Below are 20,000 nucleotides of genomic sequence, written 5' to 3' on the forward strand. Positions count from 1 at the left end.
TGATTGGATGTTTCACTACTTTATTAATGCTTTTGCTGCTTCATGCTGATGATCGAAGCAATAAATTTCAAAAAATAATTGAACGGCTCCATTTTTATAGCTGATTTATCTCTTTTATGTCTTGACTTTGCTATGATCCAGCTCCATCTAAACCTCCAAGTGGATTTACGGTGACTGCAAGAAATTCTACAAGTGTCACAGCATCTTGGCAGCTACCACCCGCAGACTCCAGAAATGGAATAATTAAAGGATTTAAGTTGTTTATTAATAGCAAAGGGTCGGATGACGAACGAAATGTTCAATTTATCGATGTTTCCAACGATGTTTACAAAAGGATCGTCACTGGATTGCAAGAATCTACAGAATATGAATTGCAAGTGTTGGCGTACACTTCTGCTGGTGATGGAACAAATAGTTCGGTTCAGTTTGTGAAAACACTGAAAGATGGTAAGAGTTATAATTTATTTTTTTGAAAGATCGACACAGGGTGATGACTTACATTTAAATTTATTTTTCATTTTTGCGATCTAGTAGATTAAATTGAAACTGTATTGCTGTTTCTATCATATTATTAAAGGCTCATTTAAATATGACCTATAGAGTCGCCATGTTTATAAAAGGCATAAAGAGCCACAGATATCAAGAGACTAGTAGGATTTCGTTTCATAGAAAAAAGATGGCATTAAATTTGAGACGCATAAGGTCTATCATTGCGCTTAGGTATAGTGGTTGATGTTGTTTCATCAACAACAAATGTTATAATAACAGGCTCAATTCCTGCACGGCATGTGAAATTTATATCCTCACTACATGTGAGGTCATCAGCAGATATCGTTTAGCTTAATTGTTCCTTCGTTTTAAACGTAGCTAGTTAACAGATTAAACGCTATCTGGCGATGATGATGATGACGGCGATGACGACATTGACGAAGGCAATGTTTGTACCAAGAGTTCCATTAAAACTCTTGCAATGAAAATTTTGATTGTTTTATTCCAATAATAACTTTTCAATTTGTGTAGCCACTTTCTCCCGACCATTAGATGTCAGTGGACCAGGGTTTTCGATGGCGAGTATTCTTGGTTTTTCCATTGGTGGTGTATCTTTGCTTGGCTTTCTATTTTCTTGCTATCAAAAGAGAAAGAAGAAGCGCTCAGCAAAATGGTAAGCTTTTTCTTTTTAATGGTTAAAAAAATCTTTTATGCTTTGCAAAAAATGAAATCTGCTTCATCAGGGGTATATTCTCATTGGTCATATACCCATCTAAAACGAGGTGCATATTGTGTTTTGATCAATGCTTATTGAAGTGGGAAGGGCAATTTGTGGCTGTAATGTGCGCAACGTTTAGGACGACGAGATGTCCAGGAGTTGCATTGACTGAAAGTAGTGTAATCCCAAAAAAAGAAGAAAAGTTACAAGTAAGTGAAGTTCAAGTCGAAAGATAAGCAAGAGCGGAAACGACAAATAACACCAAAACGAAGACTTAAAGCGCTTGCCAATTGAAGTATTTCGGAGAGAGCGCGTGAAAAAATAAAACTGTAGCAGTCCTTTACATCGGATTAAAAAAAAAAATACATAAAGTGATATATGTATATTTGTTTTTCTTTTGTGGACCGATAAGCAAAGAACCAACACCTAAAAAACACAGGTATTTGAAGGTGGGCGTTAATTAACGAGATCCTAACACTTATTAAATAAATGAAATGAAATGAATCAGTTTATTTGAAGTGCAAGTTATAGACGACTGAGACAGGTGATCCTCGCACTTTGCCAGTGGACAATTTAAAGGAGAACTGAAGATAAAAATGAAATATTTTTTCCTTCGCCAAATTTGTAGTACTTGACTTGGTTAAAAGATATAATCGAGTATTTGAGGGGTTCCTTACATTTTGACGTTTTTATGAGGCCAGAAAGATCCGTATTGATCACTTGATGGCAGTCCGCCATTTTGGCTGTACTGTAGCAGGCTTGGGCGCTAAGCGTGACGTCAATGCGCACACTTGCTTGAACGCGGGAAACTTGAAAAATGGTTCAGTGCCCTATAGTGGGCTGTTCTAGTAGAAGTCTCATCGTTTCCCTGTTTAAAATGAAGTCCTTCTCAAGGAATAGATCATCCGAATTTAGAAGAAAAAACTTGCCAAATATCCAGCACTGTCACATCTGTACGGATCATTTCGAACTCTCCTGTTTTGAAGGTGTCTTGGCCACAGCGGTCGATGCGATAATTGCATGTAATTGATGAAATATTAACTTTGCTACTCCATCGATTCCATTTACACCCAGTGAGTAAGCTATGTTTTCTTTATTCGGGACATTTTAGTGGCAAACCCAGCGCCGGAGAAGTGAACCGAAAAGTTGTTTTTGCAAGCAACTGGGGCACGTCATTTCGCGAATAGCCTTCGCACTTCAAGCTGGGTTTTATAAACTTGACAACGATGATAAAGATGCTGAATTAAAGTTTGGAAATTCGCAAAATTACGAACAGAGCTTATGTGTTTACATACATGTTCATTAATCGAAGCGCTCACAATCCACGTGCTTGACTCAGACTCCACTAAGGCAGTTTGTAACACTTTTCTTTGCAAACACACGGTCGTGAAGCTAGAATGCTGCGTTACACAACGAATAGCTCGATCGGCGGGCACATCTGTCAATAGTCAAGAGCTGTAAGCTAAAGTTTCTCAAATTGAATCGAAATGACAGACAAAACAATAGCAGCCAACGGAATCTCGTAGTAATCAAGTTGTTTTTATTGCCTCTTGAATACAATCAATTCACCTGAGATTTTGTTCATAGCTCCTCTATCTCGTGGGAGCAGATGCATTCCTTTTCTTGCTGTCCCGGCCTCCCAGTTCAAGCAAAAATCACAGCTGCACCAAATCGTATTCCCCCTTCTGTAGTGTTCCCTTTCGGTTGCTTCCTCTTCCTCGGATCCTGAACTTTCTCACATTGGATCGAAAGAATATGGTTCAAGTTCTGCCATAAACTTATGTATATTAACGAAGACGAAAGCGGAGTACTACGTACGGTAACAGAAGATTTTAGTGAAAACCATCTCCTTGCTTGTGCGCAATGACGTAACAACATGGCGGCGGGCATTCCTTTTTTGGAAGTAACCGGAAGAAAAAGCAAACAAAATGGCGGGCGATCAAATTGGAAAAACAACCAAGGATTTTGGGCAAATTCAAGGCCTTTCAAGATGAAAAAGGATTTTTCCTGGTTTTTTGGTTAAAGGAAGTTATATATCGACAATAATAAGACACAAAAAAATTGATTTTCTAGCCTTCAGTTCTCCTTTAATAATTGTCTCTTTTTATAGAAAATTCTAGTTATGGTGTTGTTACAGTAGTTTTCTGCATGTTTCACTGATAAAATGATAAAAATAACCATCCGCGCATATGTTATCAACGGGTATTGCTATGACCAGTAGATGTATGCAAATTAGGGCTCACTCACTAGCCTGTTGGCAGATTCTGATGTTAGCAGATCGAAAACAGCAAAGATCCGCTCCGATTACTTTCAAATTTGGATGGCCGGATTTCTACATAATTACCCACTTTCAGGCCATGCAACTCAATTACAAGACTTTTTTTCGCGACAGGCAAGTCTGAGAATTCGAAATTTGTTTTAGAAAGTTGGCGTTACTTCCGTTTCTTTCCAAATTTGGCAGAACGAATGTTTGTTGTATGAGCTAATGATAATCAGGTCGCTGGCCAGTTTTTATTGGAATCGGTTGAAATGACATCATGCTGTGATCTTCCCAAAGTCGCTATCGAGCGAGACAGAAATAGCCCTCATCATAGGGGATGAAATCCAGGGAATTTTTGTTGGAATCACGCAAAAAAATACACAGAGAGCTTCTTTAGAGGCTAGCAAGGATATCTGGATGCTTTTTATGGTAATAATAAAGGATTTTCATGTCAAAATGGGGTTAGCGTCTTTCTGTTGTGTTAACTTAATGAAATATTCCATGCGGCCTTACCTCCGGCTGTCAACTTGCTTTCCACTCTCAAAATTACCTCCACAACCTACCTTTTGCATAGAATAGGCTTTTACAATGATGTTCTTGTCTTCTGTGGTGATACTTGTCGATTCTGTGCAGAAATGTTGAAAACGCGTCACACACGCAACTTGAAAACTTGCCCGTGGTGTGTTACATCGGTTTGATCTTTTTGACATCCCATTAAAAAACAATATTAATATATAGATTTAGCCAAGCCTAAAAGCGGAGCTCCCTGGTTATTTATTCTTATTGCCTGTAGGGTTAGTGAAAATGAGAGGTTTTCGAATTGTCTGCGTTTTAGTGTGTCCAGTTACTGCTTAATTAAATCATTTTCTTTGCTTTCTTCTATAAAAAAATTCATTACCTAACTAGTGAATTCCACGGTAAATCTCACGCAAAAAACCGACATTGCATGAATCATGAAGCGATGAGGGCGAGATCGGTTTTTCGCATGAAATTTACTTTGGAATTCACCAGTTTAACAATGAATTTTTCTTGAATCGCATGGGTTTTAAAAGAAAACAAGCACACCCTCAGCTGGGCTACGACAAAACACTGACCCCCTACTGACCCCCTCTAAATTTATTGGAAATAATAATAAGAAATATAATGATACACGAAGACCTATTTTACCTATTAATCGGTTCACCTTTGAATTTCAAAATGGCAGAAGGATGGTCGATCTGCTTTGTGCCACATGGCTTTAAAAATATAAAAACTATAAAATAGCATTTAAATATATAAACATATATTATATAAGTAGATCCTTATAATTTTCATACCTTGATAAAGTAGGTACCTTCACTCACTTTTTTACAAGGGAAAAGCATATTGCGGAATGGTCAAACGCGACCTTGCGCTACAAATGTACTAAGTTAGAAACACAACAACTGCCGGTTTTTTTCTTTTGTGACCACTTTTCTCAGTACATTTTCCCGAGCAAAACAGGTGTCTTCTGTTTTGTTTGTTTTTTCGTGGAAGTGGACTGCAAAACAGGTGATAATTCTTCGGTTGCCTCGTTTAACACTCGTTTATAGGAAAAGAGGAATAACATGTGTGCTGAAAGGAATTGAAACGATGGCACGAAGCAGATCGACCATCCTAGTTCCGCCATCATGAAATTCGAAAGTGAGCCGATTAACTTGCTGATTAAAATAATTTATATATTAGTATTTCAAGTCAATTTAGAGGTAGTCCTGTTCCGGGACTCCCTCTTACCCCGCCCTGAAAACAGGCCCATTTTCAGGGCGGGGTAAGAGGGAGTCCCGGAACAGGACTAATTTAGAGGGGATCAGTGTTTTGTCGTAGCCCCCCTCAGCGAGCGAATGGAAAAGGAAAAAAGCCATTCCGGAGTCAACTGTCAATAGCCAGCGAATAGGAATCACGCTAAGATTAGAAACCGTGAGGAAACTTTGTCAGTTCAAGGTCAAAAAAGAGTTTTACTGATGTTCTTTATTCCACGTTATCTCTGAGAGCGAGATCATTCACATTTTGATGTATTTTGCTGAAACACGCCAGCTTGGCTTGGAACAAGAATTGGCAAAATACGGTAATGCATCCAAGAATGGACAATGAAACTTCAAACATGATCCGCTCCAACAAATTACCTTTAGGTGCTTTAAATAATCACTCACTGAAAAACCCATGTCCCATTAAACAAACTTCTGAAAACACAAGCTAGTGATATTTCTCCCTAATTTTATTAGACCTCATTGCGATTACGTGTTTATAACATAAGGGCACAATTTTCTTGTCACTGTCGAGGCACATAATCATTGAAAAACAGTTGGCCAAACGGATTTAAAAAGCACTTGTTCGCTTGCATTTTAGAGCAAAACAAACAAACAAATCAACTATTTCTTCGTGTCCAAAAGAGTACAGACAATTGTTATTTAATTCCAGTTGAGAATAAAAATTCGAGTTTCATTCCTGAACAAAGAAAAAAAACGATTAAACCACTTTTTAAAAAATTAATATGCACCCGTAAAAATAACAAATGGTTTAGTGCCCAAGGAAAGAATTTGCGGAGTAACTTCTTCCACCAACTTTGAGCTATTACTGGTATTCTGTTTTGTCGTTGTCGCTCTCTTTGTCTCTCTCCTTTCATTTCTGCTCTAGTCATAGGTCCTCCAGGCATCATGCAACCTTATCAGAGCTTTTAAAGATATGCTAAAAATTGCAATTCAGAGAAAAAAGCAGCTCTAAACAAATTAAAAATAAACACTGAGCTTTAAGTTTATATCCCTGCGATGCTTGACCTGAGTAACTGTGTAGTCACCAGTGTGGACCACAGCTATCATGATATGCAAAACTGGATTGAAACCATCGAAAAATGCAGAAAGAAAACATTTTCCAAACCGTTTTCCACCTGAACAAGAAAAGCGGTGACTGTTAAGAGCTATAGTTGTAGTATGACCGTGTAGCCGCTTTGAGCCACTGGAAGCACGCAAAAAATGAAGCCTCGTTTATGTTTTGGTGAGTAAACCTGGGTTGAACCTGCGATCCAGTCGAAAACCAGTGCCTGGTCAGCGGTCAACTTTAAAAAAAAAGCTCACCTCATTGAGCTCTAAACTTGAGCCGACGATTTGGTTACATGACACTGGTCAGCGGATACCTTGATTTGACAGGTGTATGCTGTAAACTAGCATGATACTGGTCACATCGGCATACATGGAGGGGTGGACCTACGTACATACGGACATACGGACGGACGGTTGATGACGTCATGGCTATAAAACCAACATTTCTCGCATCGATGGGTTACCATATATACTTAACTATTTATGTGAATAGTTTGGAAATAAAAATTTCGCGGGAAAATTCTTGTTGAAAATAACTTTTAAGCCATGTGCTGTTTGAAATGATCTTTTCAAAATCATTGGGCTACTCTTTCTGGCTTAAGTGTTTATCAGGCGCTTTTGCACATGTAGTTGTTACACATAAGCCTTAAATAGGGGCTGGATCCCGGCCTGGAAATGATCCCTAGACTGGAAATGATCCCCAAATTGGAGAGGAAATGATCCCTCGACCTGAAATGATCTTAATAAATAATACCCCAAAAAATCAGGAATGGTGTGGGACAGGGACAGTGGTCATTGGAACCTACGATCATGGACAAAGTCCTTTGGGACACTCATTCCAGTACACATTTTTGGGACTTCACTGAGTCACTGAGGCGCTTTCCCCTCCCTCCCCACCCAATCAATGTTGGGCATAAACTGGTCCACTTTCAGTCCTGGGCACTGTTTTCACTTCGTTTCCCTCAAGCAACATTGAATAGGCGGAAGGGAGTTGCAAAAGAGTCCAGAATATGCGATAAGTGAGTTGAAAGATAAAATGCTGAATTGTTCCAAAGATCTTGTCCATGATTGTAGTTTAATGGCCTAGCTTCCACTAGTTTCCTATAGCTCAGTGGCAGAAAATCCAAACTAGTGATCGGAATCTCGTAGGTTCAACTCCTGCAGATGGCCACTCTGATTTTTTCAGAGTACCCCTGAGTCAACATCGAAAAATAAATTTCTTCATTTCATTAACCCGGGGGTTAACATGAAACATCTCGTTCTGTACAATTGCAAATATTTATACTCCATTTTGACACTTCAGTGCAAAGCAGTAAAGAGACTGAGATCATTGTCACATGAGCATAACTGGGCTAATATCTCAAACACTTTTTTGCTCTGAAATGCTCATTTTTGGCGAGTAGGCCTTTTGGATGTTGTCATTTCATAATAGAGTGTTTTCACATGACATCACGCCGGCCACATTGGTGTCTTAAACAAAGGAACAGCGGCCATGTTGGTGTCCCCAACTAATTCTCCGGGAATTGAGCTCTGTTGTATCATACAAAAGTTTTCCTTTGTTTCGGTAGAAAAACAAGGTTACTGTTCACGTGTGGGTGAAAACACTCTATACCCCGAAAAATCCCATAATTTCACAAATTTAGTTTTTTATGACATCACACTTTAGAACTCTGTGAGGTAATCAGAAGGTCCAAGGGTGGGTCGAAGCTGCAGGGTATCATTAGGAAAGGTGTAGGGTTGTTCAAATGATGATCTGTGACCCAAATCTCATTTAAGCCTCAATGGATTGGTCTCGCGTAGTCTCAGAGTTGCATAAACAAAACAAAAAGATAACAAGAAAGGCTGTTGTGAAAGCTCTGTTTTGTTTATGGTCCAAAGGTAAAGCACTCGTAGCCAACTGCGACCTAAAATAAAATTTGTTGTGACGTTGCGTGAGTCCCATAACTTACTGAAACCTTTTCCACATCTGGATAGCTGTAATTGATGTTGTTACTTTGTGTTGTTGTTTCTTTTTAGGACAGCAAAGGATATTAAACCACTGAAGTCCTGCGAAATTCCTCCGGAGAGAATAGAATCATTGGAAGAGGTGTATCAAGGAGCATTTGGGAAGGTGCACAAAGCCAAATTGATCGACGGATTGGAGTTCTTTAACAAGAATACCAAAGACTGGTGTGAGAAAAATTTCAAGTACAAGATCGTTGCTGTTAAAGAATTACATGGTGGGTATGAAAGTGTCTATTCCTTGTCTGGATCACACACCGAAGTAATTACCTTGCATTTGAATCCCGGGAGTCAATTAAGGTAAATAAGTACGCAATGCAAGCATCAACTATTTCGCTTCGATTTCAACTGCATTGTAAAAATTTGAATGCTTGTTCTAGAGAACTTCAATTCATGTATCGCTCTTTGGTTGGGGTTTTGGATGACGTCATGGTAAGAGGGTGACCTTGTGACTCCTACATCAACTAATGTGAATCTCATTACAATTATAGCTTTATGTCGATGAGCGTGATTGCACTCATGTCATGACACTGCATGCAACACCAAACGATTCTCAAGGGTAAACCGGTTTAGGGCGATTAAAGGACTAATTTACGGGCTTGACTGACTTCGAAATAAAGTGTTCTTGATGTAGGGATAAGGGACACGTGATTTATTTCCTTGACTCGATAAGCTGTAAACTGAAATTTTATTTAACAATTTTTCCGCGAGCGCACATCAGATATGAGATTGTAAACAGCCAATGAGGCGAGTAGTGTTAAGTTGGCGATAACCAGTCTCATATCCAACAAGTGTGAATGAAATAATTGTTTTATAAAATTTTCATTACTTTCTGAAAGCTTGGACATTTGGAAATTAAGGCCAATTAGTTTCCAGCTTGGCAACACTTGACACAATCATTTTCCATATTAGGGCATACAGTATATGAGCTGATCAATGAGATTGAGTGAACCAATCAGAAAGCTAAAAACGCAATATCCGAGGTCGAAAATTGAATAATGAAATATTACCAGGTATAAGCCACTGAAGTACTCCGGAAAAATTCTGTCTGAGTATAAATTATAGCTCCACGTGGTAATAACATATTGCTGAAAAAAACTAATGATACCTCGATTGCTAGCGAATTTACTTGCAAAACAAGTCGCTGCGACACGACGCCTGTTCGGTGCACACGCAGTGATCTCGTATGAAGGGGAATGTGAATTAGTTATCTAATTCAATATGGCTGACCATATGACGCTCTCTCATTGGTTCATTTATATTCATTATTTTTTGCCGGAAGTATACACAACGCTGCTAATTGTGTCGCTACAATTAGTCGCACGAATTCAAACTCGTTTGAATTCGTGCGACTAATGGCGGCGACAAAATTCTGCCTCAGCTACAGTGATTTTTGTAAAATTAACCGTGTCACACAAGGCGAATTGTTGCGCCGACTTGTCCACGCGACTTTTTGCAGCGACTTATCGCCTAGTTTGTCCCGGCCTCAAGCAACCTACTCTTTGACACTGATTTGTTCAACATTATGTCATGACATTTTTTCTCAAGAAAACGCCACTGAAGAGCAGAAATACGAATTTTTGGATGTGATTGAGACCATGAAGGTAGTGGGGAAGAATCTGAACGTACTGAATTTCGTGGGCTGTTGGACCACAGCTACTCCACTTCGTCTGATTGTCGAGTACATTCCTCATGGCGACTTACTTCAGTGGTTGAGAGCGAAGAGAAGCAAGGTAATATGCTTTCCTCCCTAATAACAGGAAGTAGATCTTTTTCTAGTACACTTACCTAGGGTGCACTTGTAAGTTATAACAGGACAGTATTTCCTTTATCTTATCTCGCCACATCCAATTTTTTTGTCAGTCTTTAACGTGGTGTCCCGTAGTTGCTAAAAAGTTTCTCATTTTTTGTTTGAAAAGAAACAACAACAACAACAACAACAAACCAGTATCGTAGACTCAAGCAAACATACAATTAAAAGATGGCAAGCCAAAACTCATTACACCTGCGTTTTAGTTCGGACTGTTCCAACATCGTTTTGTTTTTTGGAGATGTGAAGTTATCTCGCTTCTAACAACTTGGCCCTGATTTCGTCCACGCAGATAAAAATATCTACCGTTGGAGCTACCGTCGTTGACGAAGATGAAGAGATGTACAACGGAGCAAGGGAACAGAACTTAACTACGGACCAGGTACATCCTTTCACTATTGGTCTTATCCGGTGTGAAAGATTCATCTTTATTATAGCGGAGCTCCGCGTGTCAAAGGCGCGTACGTATAGCATCATGGGTAAGAAGATATTGTACTCCACGACCGTACGTGCGTCCACCCGTCCATGTATGCCAATGTGACCAGTATTACGTGACCATATCGTGGGCTCAAGTTTTGAGCTCATCGAGGTCAGCTGGGTTTTTGTTTTAAAGTTGACCGCTCACTAGGTACTGGGTTTCGATTGGATTGCAGTCTCAAGCCAAGTTAACTTCTTGTAAGAATAAAGAACCCCGGAGCTCTGCTTTTAGGCTTGGCTAAAGCTATATATTAGTTTTACTGCTGTCTGTTGGCATGTTCCGTACGGAGTCATACTACCGAACATCAACAGAGAGACATGCACTTGCAAAAAGCCTACAGCTCAAGCTTACGATAACAGGCGACATTTAGTAAAATTTTTGGATGTAGTGACCAATTATAATCATTGCTGAAAAACTAGCAACGGTATATTTGAGCTTTTATGTCAACAGCATAATAATAATAATAATAATAATAATAATAATAATAAATTATTATCTATGCATTGCCTATCTTACAATACTACATGTGGTCAACCGACTGGTGTATTAACAAACTTAAAGAACTCGATAGATTAACAGGACATGTAAGCAATGAGTGCAGTGGAAAGCATAAGTATGAATCGACAAGATTATTGTATCTACCATCAGAAGAAGGAGGAAAAGGATTGATTGAAATAGAGTCAGTGTACAAGAATACCAAGCTTTAAGTAGCCCATTACATAAATAACAGTGAAGATCCACACATGAAATTAGTCAAATCATTCCAAAACGAAAAAGAAAAGAGAAACTTGCGGTCAGTATTCAACGATGGCAAAAGATATGCAGAAGAACTAGAACTCAATTGCTACTTTGAGGATGGCGCAACAGTCTTGGAAGGCACTGACAACGTAACAATAGTGAACGAGAAAGAACCCAGGAAAATAAAACAGATCATCCATAAACCAAGTATGAAGAAACGCAAAAGTGACGTCATGAAACAGCCATGGAACGGAAAGTTTGTGACTCAACACTGGCAGGATCCAGAAGTATCAGCCCATTCATACCACATCTTTAGACAATGGAAAAACATCCCGGATATAGTCATGTCAGTAGATACAAGCATTAGACAGCAACTCCTTAACACAAAGATCTATACAAAAGTTACACGAACAAGTAGACGACTTGTCCTGCCGACTCTGTTTTAAAGATCAGGAGACAGTATCACACGTTCTGTGTGGCTGTTCTCACATAGCACAGTCACTGTATAAAGCACGACACGACAGAATGCTATGCCCCGTTTACCATGCTTTACTGGAAAGATACAAATTTGAGGAATCTGAGTATTCTAATCCGTGGTACAAGCAATCTTATCCACAACCAAGCCAAGAGAATAACGAGGCAAAGATCTTGTGGGACATACCCTGGAAATTGGAAAAATGTCCAATGAATGGCGCAAATAGACCGGATATCAGTGTATTGGACAAAAAGAATAAAGAATGGATCCTCATAGAAGGAACAATATGCAACCCAGGAAAAATCACAATGAGAACTAAACAAAAGAAAGATAAATATATAGATTTAAAACTAGGTATTAAGAACTTATACCCAGGTCATAAAGTAAAGCTCATTACAGTAGTCTTTGATTTTCTCGCAGTTTACTACAAGGATCTTGAAGAAGAACTTACCAGCATATTGGATAACAACTTAGCAAAGACAACTATTGAACGCTCGCAAAAGTGGATCATCTCCCAAAACTGTGAAATTGTAAAAAGGTTTCTCTCATAAACTGACTTTGGTTAAAGAATGAAGGGGTAGTTTCTAAAGAAACTGTGGTGCAGTGTCGGTGGGGAAGTAGTATACAAAAATTTGGTTTTATCAACGGAGTTGATAATGTAAATTGGCCACCGTACAGAGATTCTAAAAGCTGACGCTTCGAGCGTTAGCCCTTCGTCAGAGCGAATCGAGGGATTATGGGTAACGTGTAGTTTTTATAGTAGAGTAGGAGCTACGCTATTGGTGGTAACATGGCAACGTGAAAAATAGGAATATATTGGTTAAATAAAAGCGTTCGTTAATACCGTGAGGATTAAGGGTGCCGATTTGAAAGATGAATTTTTGTTCCAGATTCTTGCGGCTTTCCGTCGTACCTAGATGTAGGGAAAGGCCGCAGATAGCCATGTGTTTCTTGGAGTGGTTAGGCAGATTAAAATGGCGAGCGACTGGCTTGGATGCATCCTTGTCATTCTTCTCAACATCGCGAAGGTGTTCGCGGAATCGGTCACCTAGTCGTCTACCTGTCTCACCAATGTATAATTTATTGCATAACGTGCAGGTTATGCAATAAATGACATTTGCGGAGGTACATGTGAAACGATCGGTGATCTTAACAGATCGCTTAGGTCCCGATATCTTGCTAGTGTTAACAATGAAAAGACAAGTTTTGCATCGTGAGCGCGCGCATTTGAAAGTGCCGGGTTGCTCGTTAGTTTTGAGCGCGCTTCTAACTAAAAAGTTGCCTACGTTTTTGTCGCGTTTGAAGGAAATAAGTGGAGGTTGCAAAAAGATTCTACCAGTCTCGGGAACATTTTGGAGTAATTTAAAATTACTAAGAATGATGCTTTTGACTGCGTGATTATGAGGATGGAAAGTGAGGGTGAATGGAATTCTGTCATTCTTATCTTTTTGTGACGTTTGTAGTGATGACTGTCGATCAAATTGTTGGGCGCGATGATGGCCCGCTTTGACCACAGAGACAGGATAGCCACGTTTTTCGAAGAACTGGCACATTTCCTCTGATTTGCTGGAAAAATCGAATAAGAGAATAAGGGATGGAGTTGACGTGTGATGGATGTGACGATGAATACAACAAATAACTGTGTGAATCAGTAGGTTTGTAGTGCACACTAGTATAGGTCTTCAAGCACTTAAACACTTTTTCGATCAACGCACTGTCAAAGAACCTAGCTCGGAAACGCTCCTCCGCCTTGCCGAACTAGTTTTAACGCTTAACTGTTTTTCATTGGCCGGCAACTATTACAAACAAATTAATGGTGTAGCGATGGGCACCAGAATGGGACCTAGCTATGCCAATCTTTTTGTAGGATATGTTGAACACCAATTTTTTAATCAGTACAACGGCCCCAAACCTGAACTCTACGGCCGTTACATCGACGACTGCATCGGCGCTATTTCATCCAGCAGAGAAGAACTCGATCAATTTATAACCTCCGTCAACTCTTTTCATCCGGCTCTTAAATATACCTGGGAAATTTCGGAAACTTCATTGGCTTTTCTAGATATCAAAGTTTCTATTAGAGGCAACGTGCTATGTACTAGTGTGCACTACAAACCTACTGATTCACACAGTTATTTGTTGTATTCATCGTCACATCCATCACACGTCAAGAACTCCATCCCTTATTCTCAATTTCTTAGACTTCGACGTCTATGTAGTGATGACTCCGATTTTTCCAGCAAATCAGAGGAGATGTGCCAGTTCTTCGAAAAACGTGGCTATCCTGTCTCTGTGGTCAAAGCGGGCCATCATCGCGCCCAACAATTTGATCGACAGTCATCACTACAAACGTCACAAAAAGATAAGAATGACAGAATTCCATTCACCCTCACTTTCCATCCTCATAATCACGCAGTCAAAAGCATCATTCTTAGTAATTTTAAATTACTCCAAAATGTTCCCGAGACTGGTAGAATCTTTTTGCAACCTCCACTTATTTCCTTCAAACGCGACAAAAACGTAGGCAACTTTTTAGTTAGAAGCGCGCTCAAAACTAACGAGCAACCCGGCACTTTCAAATGCGCGCGCTCACGATGCAAAACTTGTCTTTTCATTGTTAACACTAGCAAGATATCGGGACCTAAGCGATCTGTTAAGATCACCGATCGTTTCACATGTACCTCCGCAAATGTCATTTATTGCATAACCTGCACGTTATGCAATAAATTATACATTGGTGAGACAGGTAGACGACTAGGTGACCGATTCCGCGAACACCTTCGCGATGTTGAGAAGAATGACAAGGATGCATCCAAGCCAGTCGCTCGCCATTTTAATCTGCCTAACCACTCCAAGAAACACATGGCTATCTGCGGCCTTTCCCTACATCTAGGTACGACGGAAAGCCGCAAGAATCTGGAACAAAAATTCATCTTTCAAATCGGCACCCTTAATCCTCACGGTATTAACGAACGCTTTTATTTAACTAATATATTCCTATTTTTCACGTTGCCATGTTACCACCAATAGCGTAGCTCCTACTCTACTATAAAAACTACACGTAACCCATAATCCCTCGATTCGCTCTGACGAAGGGCTAACGCTCGAAGCGTCAGCTTTTAGAATCTCTGTACGGTGGCCAATTTACATTATCAACTCCGTTGATAAAACCAAATTTTTGATTTTGGTTAAAGCCGTTTATGGATGATAAAGATGTATATAGTATCTTATTTGCATTGTTTTTTAAATTTCATTTTCTTTTTTATCGTTTATAAGGATCATTCTATGAATTTTGCTACTTTTATTTTTTGGTTTTACAATATTACACCGTAATTTGTTAGATTGACCATAGTCATAAGGTTTTATAGGATAGTAACATGAGCACCATTGCCCAGGCCTACAGGCCCGCAAAGGTTGTAAAATCATTTGAGGATATTTCAATAAAGTCTCCAATAATAATATATGCCCGCTGCACAAGAAGGGGCCAAGAACCGATGTCACCAACTACAAGCAGATCTCAATTCTCTCCATCGTCAGTAAGCTCTGCGAACGCTGTGTGCTCTCCAAACTTATTCCCGAACTGGCGGATTTACTATCAGCTCTCCGACACAGCTTCTGTCCGTTCTAAACGACCTTGGGACAGCCTTGGATGCAGGGAATGAGATCGATATGATCTACCCTGACTATGGTTTTCAGCGTTTGACTCGGTTCCACACCGCCGTCTTCTTCACAAGCTTGGTTTGTACGGCATCTCGGGTCCCCTTCTCTTTTGGTTCTCGGACTATTTGCAATTGATTTCCAGATCTCAGAGGGTGTTCCTCAGGTCATCCTGTTGGCTCCGTTCCTATATCTTTTATACGTGATCGACCTCCCCAAGTTTGTCAGCCCATGCACCAGTATGGCTCTCTATGCTGATGATGCGAAGTGTTATAGAGTTGTTCGTCGTCAAGAGGACTGCGAAGCCCTGCAAAATGATCTGTACGGTCTGTTTAACCGGACTGCATCATGGGGACTAAGTTTTAATGTTGACGAATGTGAAGTTTTGAGAATCTCTAGGAAACGTTCTAGCGCATTAACAACCGTTGCGGTTAGGGTTAGCTGAATATAATATAATATAATATAATATAATGGCCAATATTTATGTACTTTTCAACTAAACTGGCAGCAATGGCCCCTTCTTAGTTTTACTCACTAACGTTATCTGTCGAAATGAAGAAGCGATATTCGCACTTACCTCGACGATAAATGCGAGGATCACTTCGTCACTTCGTCTATAAGCACTTTAAAGTTACATTTATTTCATTTCAAGTTATCTGTATGGTCCTCTTTTTTATATATATCTAGGATGGTCAAACAGAAGAAGAGAAAACAATATTGTATGAAAACATTGGGCCTTCCATATCTGTGGAAGAAAACGGAACCGAAGTTGATGCTTCTGTTACTATTGAATTGGAAACACCCTTTGTAACATTTTCATCATCCGCATCAAACCAGGAAGATGCCTCCACTAATAATACAGCTGATGAATGTGACGAGGATTGTGACTCGTTTGCTCCACTTGATCCAGTAAAGCTTGCCTGGCAGGTAGCACGTGGCATGGTAAGTGGTAAATAGCCAGATTTTTCTTCCTTTCTTTTTTTTGTATTTGTCTTAGTCTTTTCCTGCGTTTAATTTCTTATTCATTCCGTCTTTCTCAGCAAGTTGCGGAGTTTTTGCGTGCGTTACTGTCGATCTTTGGTGTCGGATGCTGATGACATGATCAGTAGTTACATAACCAAACCATGGCAAGCCCAAAGTCCTGTTTCAACTGGTTTCATCTCAACAATATCAGATCTGCTTGAAAGATTAATGCTTAGCTCACTCTTCTTTGAGCTCTTTTGTAATGACTTTTTTCATACAACAGAGGTTTGGGATGGTCATATGTGGATGATATGCTATTTTTTCTACTCCTCATAATGTTTTTTAGCGTTTTTTTGAATAATATTTTAACGTTTCTTTTAAGTGTATGTAACGCCCTTTCTCGGCAAAACCCAATTAAAACTCTTTGGTACGTGCTGGCACCAGGATTAGCACACGTGCCTCAAGGAAACAAGTTGAGTGGCACTTCTATTGGATTAGCACTAAATAGGCGGTTACATCTCTGCTGGTCTTAGCCTCCTATCACAGACTCTTTTAGGGTCAGTCGTTTCTCCCACCTGCAAGAGTCTGCTTCACGGGACCCCACATTCCTCTCCCTCTTTCAACCAATCAGAGATCGTGTTCAATATGGTAAGAAAAGTTAACCTTCACCTTGAAGTGCGTGTAATTTTTAAGTTTCAAATTTCAGTGGACGTTATTACAGCTTTTTTTATTTGGTCGCATTCTTAACAATAAAAGGAAAATCATTGGTTAGCGTCCTACAACGGGAAAGGAATGTGGCGTTCTTGTGGGCGGGAGGAACAATTGACCTTAAAAAGAGTCTGCGATAGGAGGCTACACTCTTCCAGGAAAGATATTTTTGTAAGAATCCAGTGCCTTGGGCCCTCAAAACTGACTTTTACATCACAAATCCCTTGCAATAGCCATAATCATTTTTCTTTTACAGACCTATCTTTCCCAGAAGGGTCTGGTGCACAGGGACCTAGCAGCGAGAAACATTCTGGTGGGACACGGCAAGAAAGTCAAAATTGGTGACTTCGGATTGATGCGGCACTTGTACCATGAGGTCTACAAAGTAGACACTGGGAAGAAACTGCCAGTGAAGTGGATGGCTCCAGAGTCACTTTTTGAAGAGATCTTTACCACCAAGACCGATGTGTAAGTATCAAGTCTGGGGTTTTTAGAGTCAGTGAATACAAAATACTAGATGCTAGTGCATTACTAATTCAATGGATTACATAGGTATTAACTTGTTTTGTTTTACTTGCAGCTGGTCCTACGGAGTGGTCCTGTGGGAAATTGCAACTCTTGGTCAGTGATAATTTATAAACTTTTAATTAACATATTGTACTATATATGGAGCTGTTAGCTAGAAACTGAAGTGAAAAGCAAACGTGTTTGTGATCCGGACCTTTAGAGTTGTTCCAAATTGTATTTATCTGTTATAACGATCAGTGTCAGTTAAAAGGACTCGTTTAGAGACCTTAAGAAAAGGACGGCTATGAGAACTTTATCTAAAACTATTATTCCCCGTTATTGCAATAATTTCGCGATTATTTCAAGTCGTTCGGAAATGAAAGTGTGTATCCACATTCCAGAAACAAAATTGGTATGAACGGTGTGGGTTTTTGAAGAGAAAATTTAAAATATATCGTCCAATGCTCGCTTCCTGCGCATAACTTCAAATTTGATTATTTCACTTCATTGTCAGGACGAGAACTTCAAAGTATGTGTTTTTGCTAATTAAACCAATTGTTATGTGGCGCCGGTTCTCGTAGCCGTCGTTGTCATGACGGACTAACTGAATGAGTGAACAAAGGAAGGATGCCCATCCGCCTGGCTGACTAACCAACTTACGTTGTCCTACCGACACCAAGGTTTTGACAGGACAGTTTTGTAAAATAGCGGACATATTTCTCAAAGCTTCAGACGTGACATTTTTTGGCGCCGCAACGCGTCTTGCGAGCGCTAAAGGCGCTAGGTACCTGGGGGGTTCTGGGAACATGCCCCTTCAGGAAATTTTTTAATAGAACATTCAGAAACACTGGATTCCAGTGTTTCTGGAACCCAAGAATCAGTTTCCCAGACAAGGCTGGAGTTCACTCAAATTTTCTATAAAACGTAATAAAAAAATGTATAAAAATAAAAAATGAAACAAAACCTTTCAAATATTGGCATCAAAGTACCGGACATGGAATGGAAAATGACTGGATGAAACGCCCGGCCTCCAGCCTCAAACGAAACCCCTGCCGACACTGGCTTGCGGGCTGACTTACTGAATGAGTTAAACAAATGAGGGAAGGAACCAAGTTTCGCCATCCGACTGGTTAAGCAACCATCGAAAGTACTGACTGATACAAAGACTGAGTTGCTACCGAAAGATTAATTGACTTATTGACTGACTGAATGAGCAAGTAAAGAAATGAAGTAAGTAAGTAGGAATGGCCAAGGGTTTAACAGATTAAATAAGGAACTGAAGCAGCAAGCGAACGAAAGGGAAAACAAATGCTGGTTTGGATGAAATGGGCCAAGTTGAGTCCCGAGGGATTGAAAACTATTGTTTTGTCCCACCGAAACTCGTTCCCAAACATTTCAACTCGAGGTTCGGGGTACGAAATCTATTGTCTCTTGCCAATATGGCCATCGCGTGAATGAGGCCCATGAAACGACCTTGATCTTCCTTCCCAATTTTCTGTGCATAGGATCTGCATTTCTGAATGTGTCCTTCGCTTTCTTATTTACGGTTGGAAAACTTTTAAACTCTTGGTTGAAAATCATCTTTGCTTCACCTCTTGCATCTTAAGTCTTAGTCTCGGATTTCTTTCATTAGAGCGCCCCCTCCCCCCTTTCTATGGTTCATGATTTGTCTTGATGCATATTATGTCGATCATCTACAGGGGGGTCTCCTTACGCACTAATGAAGAACAAACAGCTCTTGCAGAATTTGAAAGCAGGTTACAGACTGGAAAAACCTGACATGTGCACAGACCCTGTGTAAGTTAAACGGAGGTGATTTTTCCTAAGTACTTGTAGGCAACAAGTTTTATGAAAAAGGTGCAGTGTTTTGATATTAATAGGAAGAGTGAGTGGTTAACCTATTTTCATACTTTCCTGCATCAGTCAAGTTAAACATGAATGCTTCACTTGAACATAAATCAAGGGGCACGCCCGCTCGGCTAATTATTACTAATTGAACTTGAACCATATTTACTTTACATTTAAAGACACTGTAAGATAAGTACAGAAAAAAACTAGTTTTGGGCAAATGCAATTTAACACATTTAAAATTGTGACGCAGTTGGAAAATGAGGTCCAAAACCACTGTCGGCTTGGCCTTAGTTTCGTTTTCTTCCATATCAACACAGATCTACTCAAAAATACAAGACACAAATTTAATTCATTTTATTTCTGCAAAAAATACCGTAGCCTGTAGATAAAAAAGCTTGGCGGTACAAGAACAGAAACCTTAATATAAATAAAGCCTTTAAGAATTTAAAATATCTGCAGACCATATTCATCAATGGCGGTCAAAAAAAAAAACTTATGTCTTTGTGCTAAT

The 20,000-nt window shown here is 39.6% G+C and overlaps 1 protein-coding gene across 4 annotated transcripts in view; it reads left to right on the top strand.

The window, feature by feature from the left end:
• The window catches only part of LOC137973924 (platelet-derived growth factor receptor alpha-like), a 36,631-nt gene that overhangs the window by 14,018 nt on the left and 2,613 nt on the right, over positions 1–20,000 (top strand). For 3 of the 4 annotated variants that reach the window (XM_068820821.1, XM_068820819.1, XM_068820822.1), the window contains 9 exons: positions 142–447; positions 1,021–1,162; positions 8,318–8,520; positions 9,851–10,035; positions 10,405–10,494; positions 16,148–16,402; positions 17,388–17,599; positions 17,712–17,752; positions 19,339–19,435. In XM_068820821.1, the coding sequence (XP_068676922.1) occupies positions 142–447; positions 1,021–1,162; positions 8,318–8,520; positions 9,851–10,035; positions 10,405–10,494; positions 16,148–16,402; positions 17,388–17,599; positions 17,712–17,752; positions 19,339–19,435 (1,531 nt within the window). The remainder of the gene's footprint in view (positions 1–141; positions 448–1,020; positions 1,163–8,317; positions 8,521–9,850; positions 10,036–10,404; positions 10,495–16,147; positions 16,403–17,387; positions 17,600–17,711; positions 17,753–19,338; positions 19,436–20,000) is intronic. The other variant, XM_068820820.1, reaches the window with a different exon arrangement.

The sequence above is a fragment of the Montipora foliosa genome, chromosome 10 (assembly GCF_036669935.1).
Source record: "Montipora foliosa isolate CH-2021 chromosome 10, ASM3666993v2, whole genome shotgun sequence".
Classification (NCBI taxonomy): domain Eukaryota; kingdom Metazoa; phylum Cnidaria; class Anthozoa; order Scleractinia; family Acroporidae; genus Montipora; species Montipora foliosa.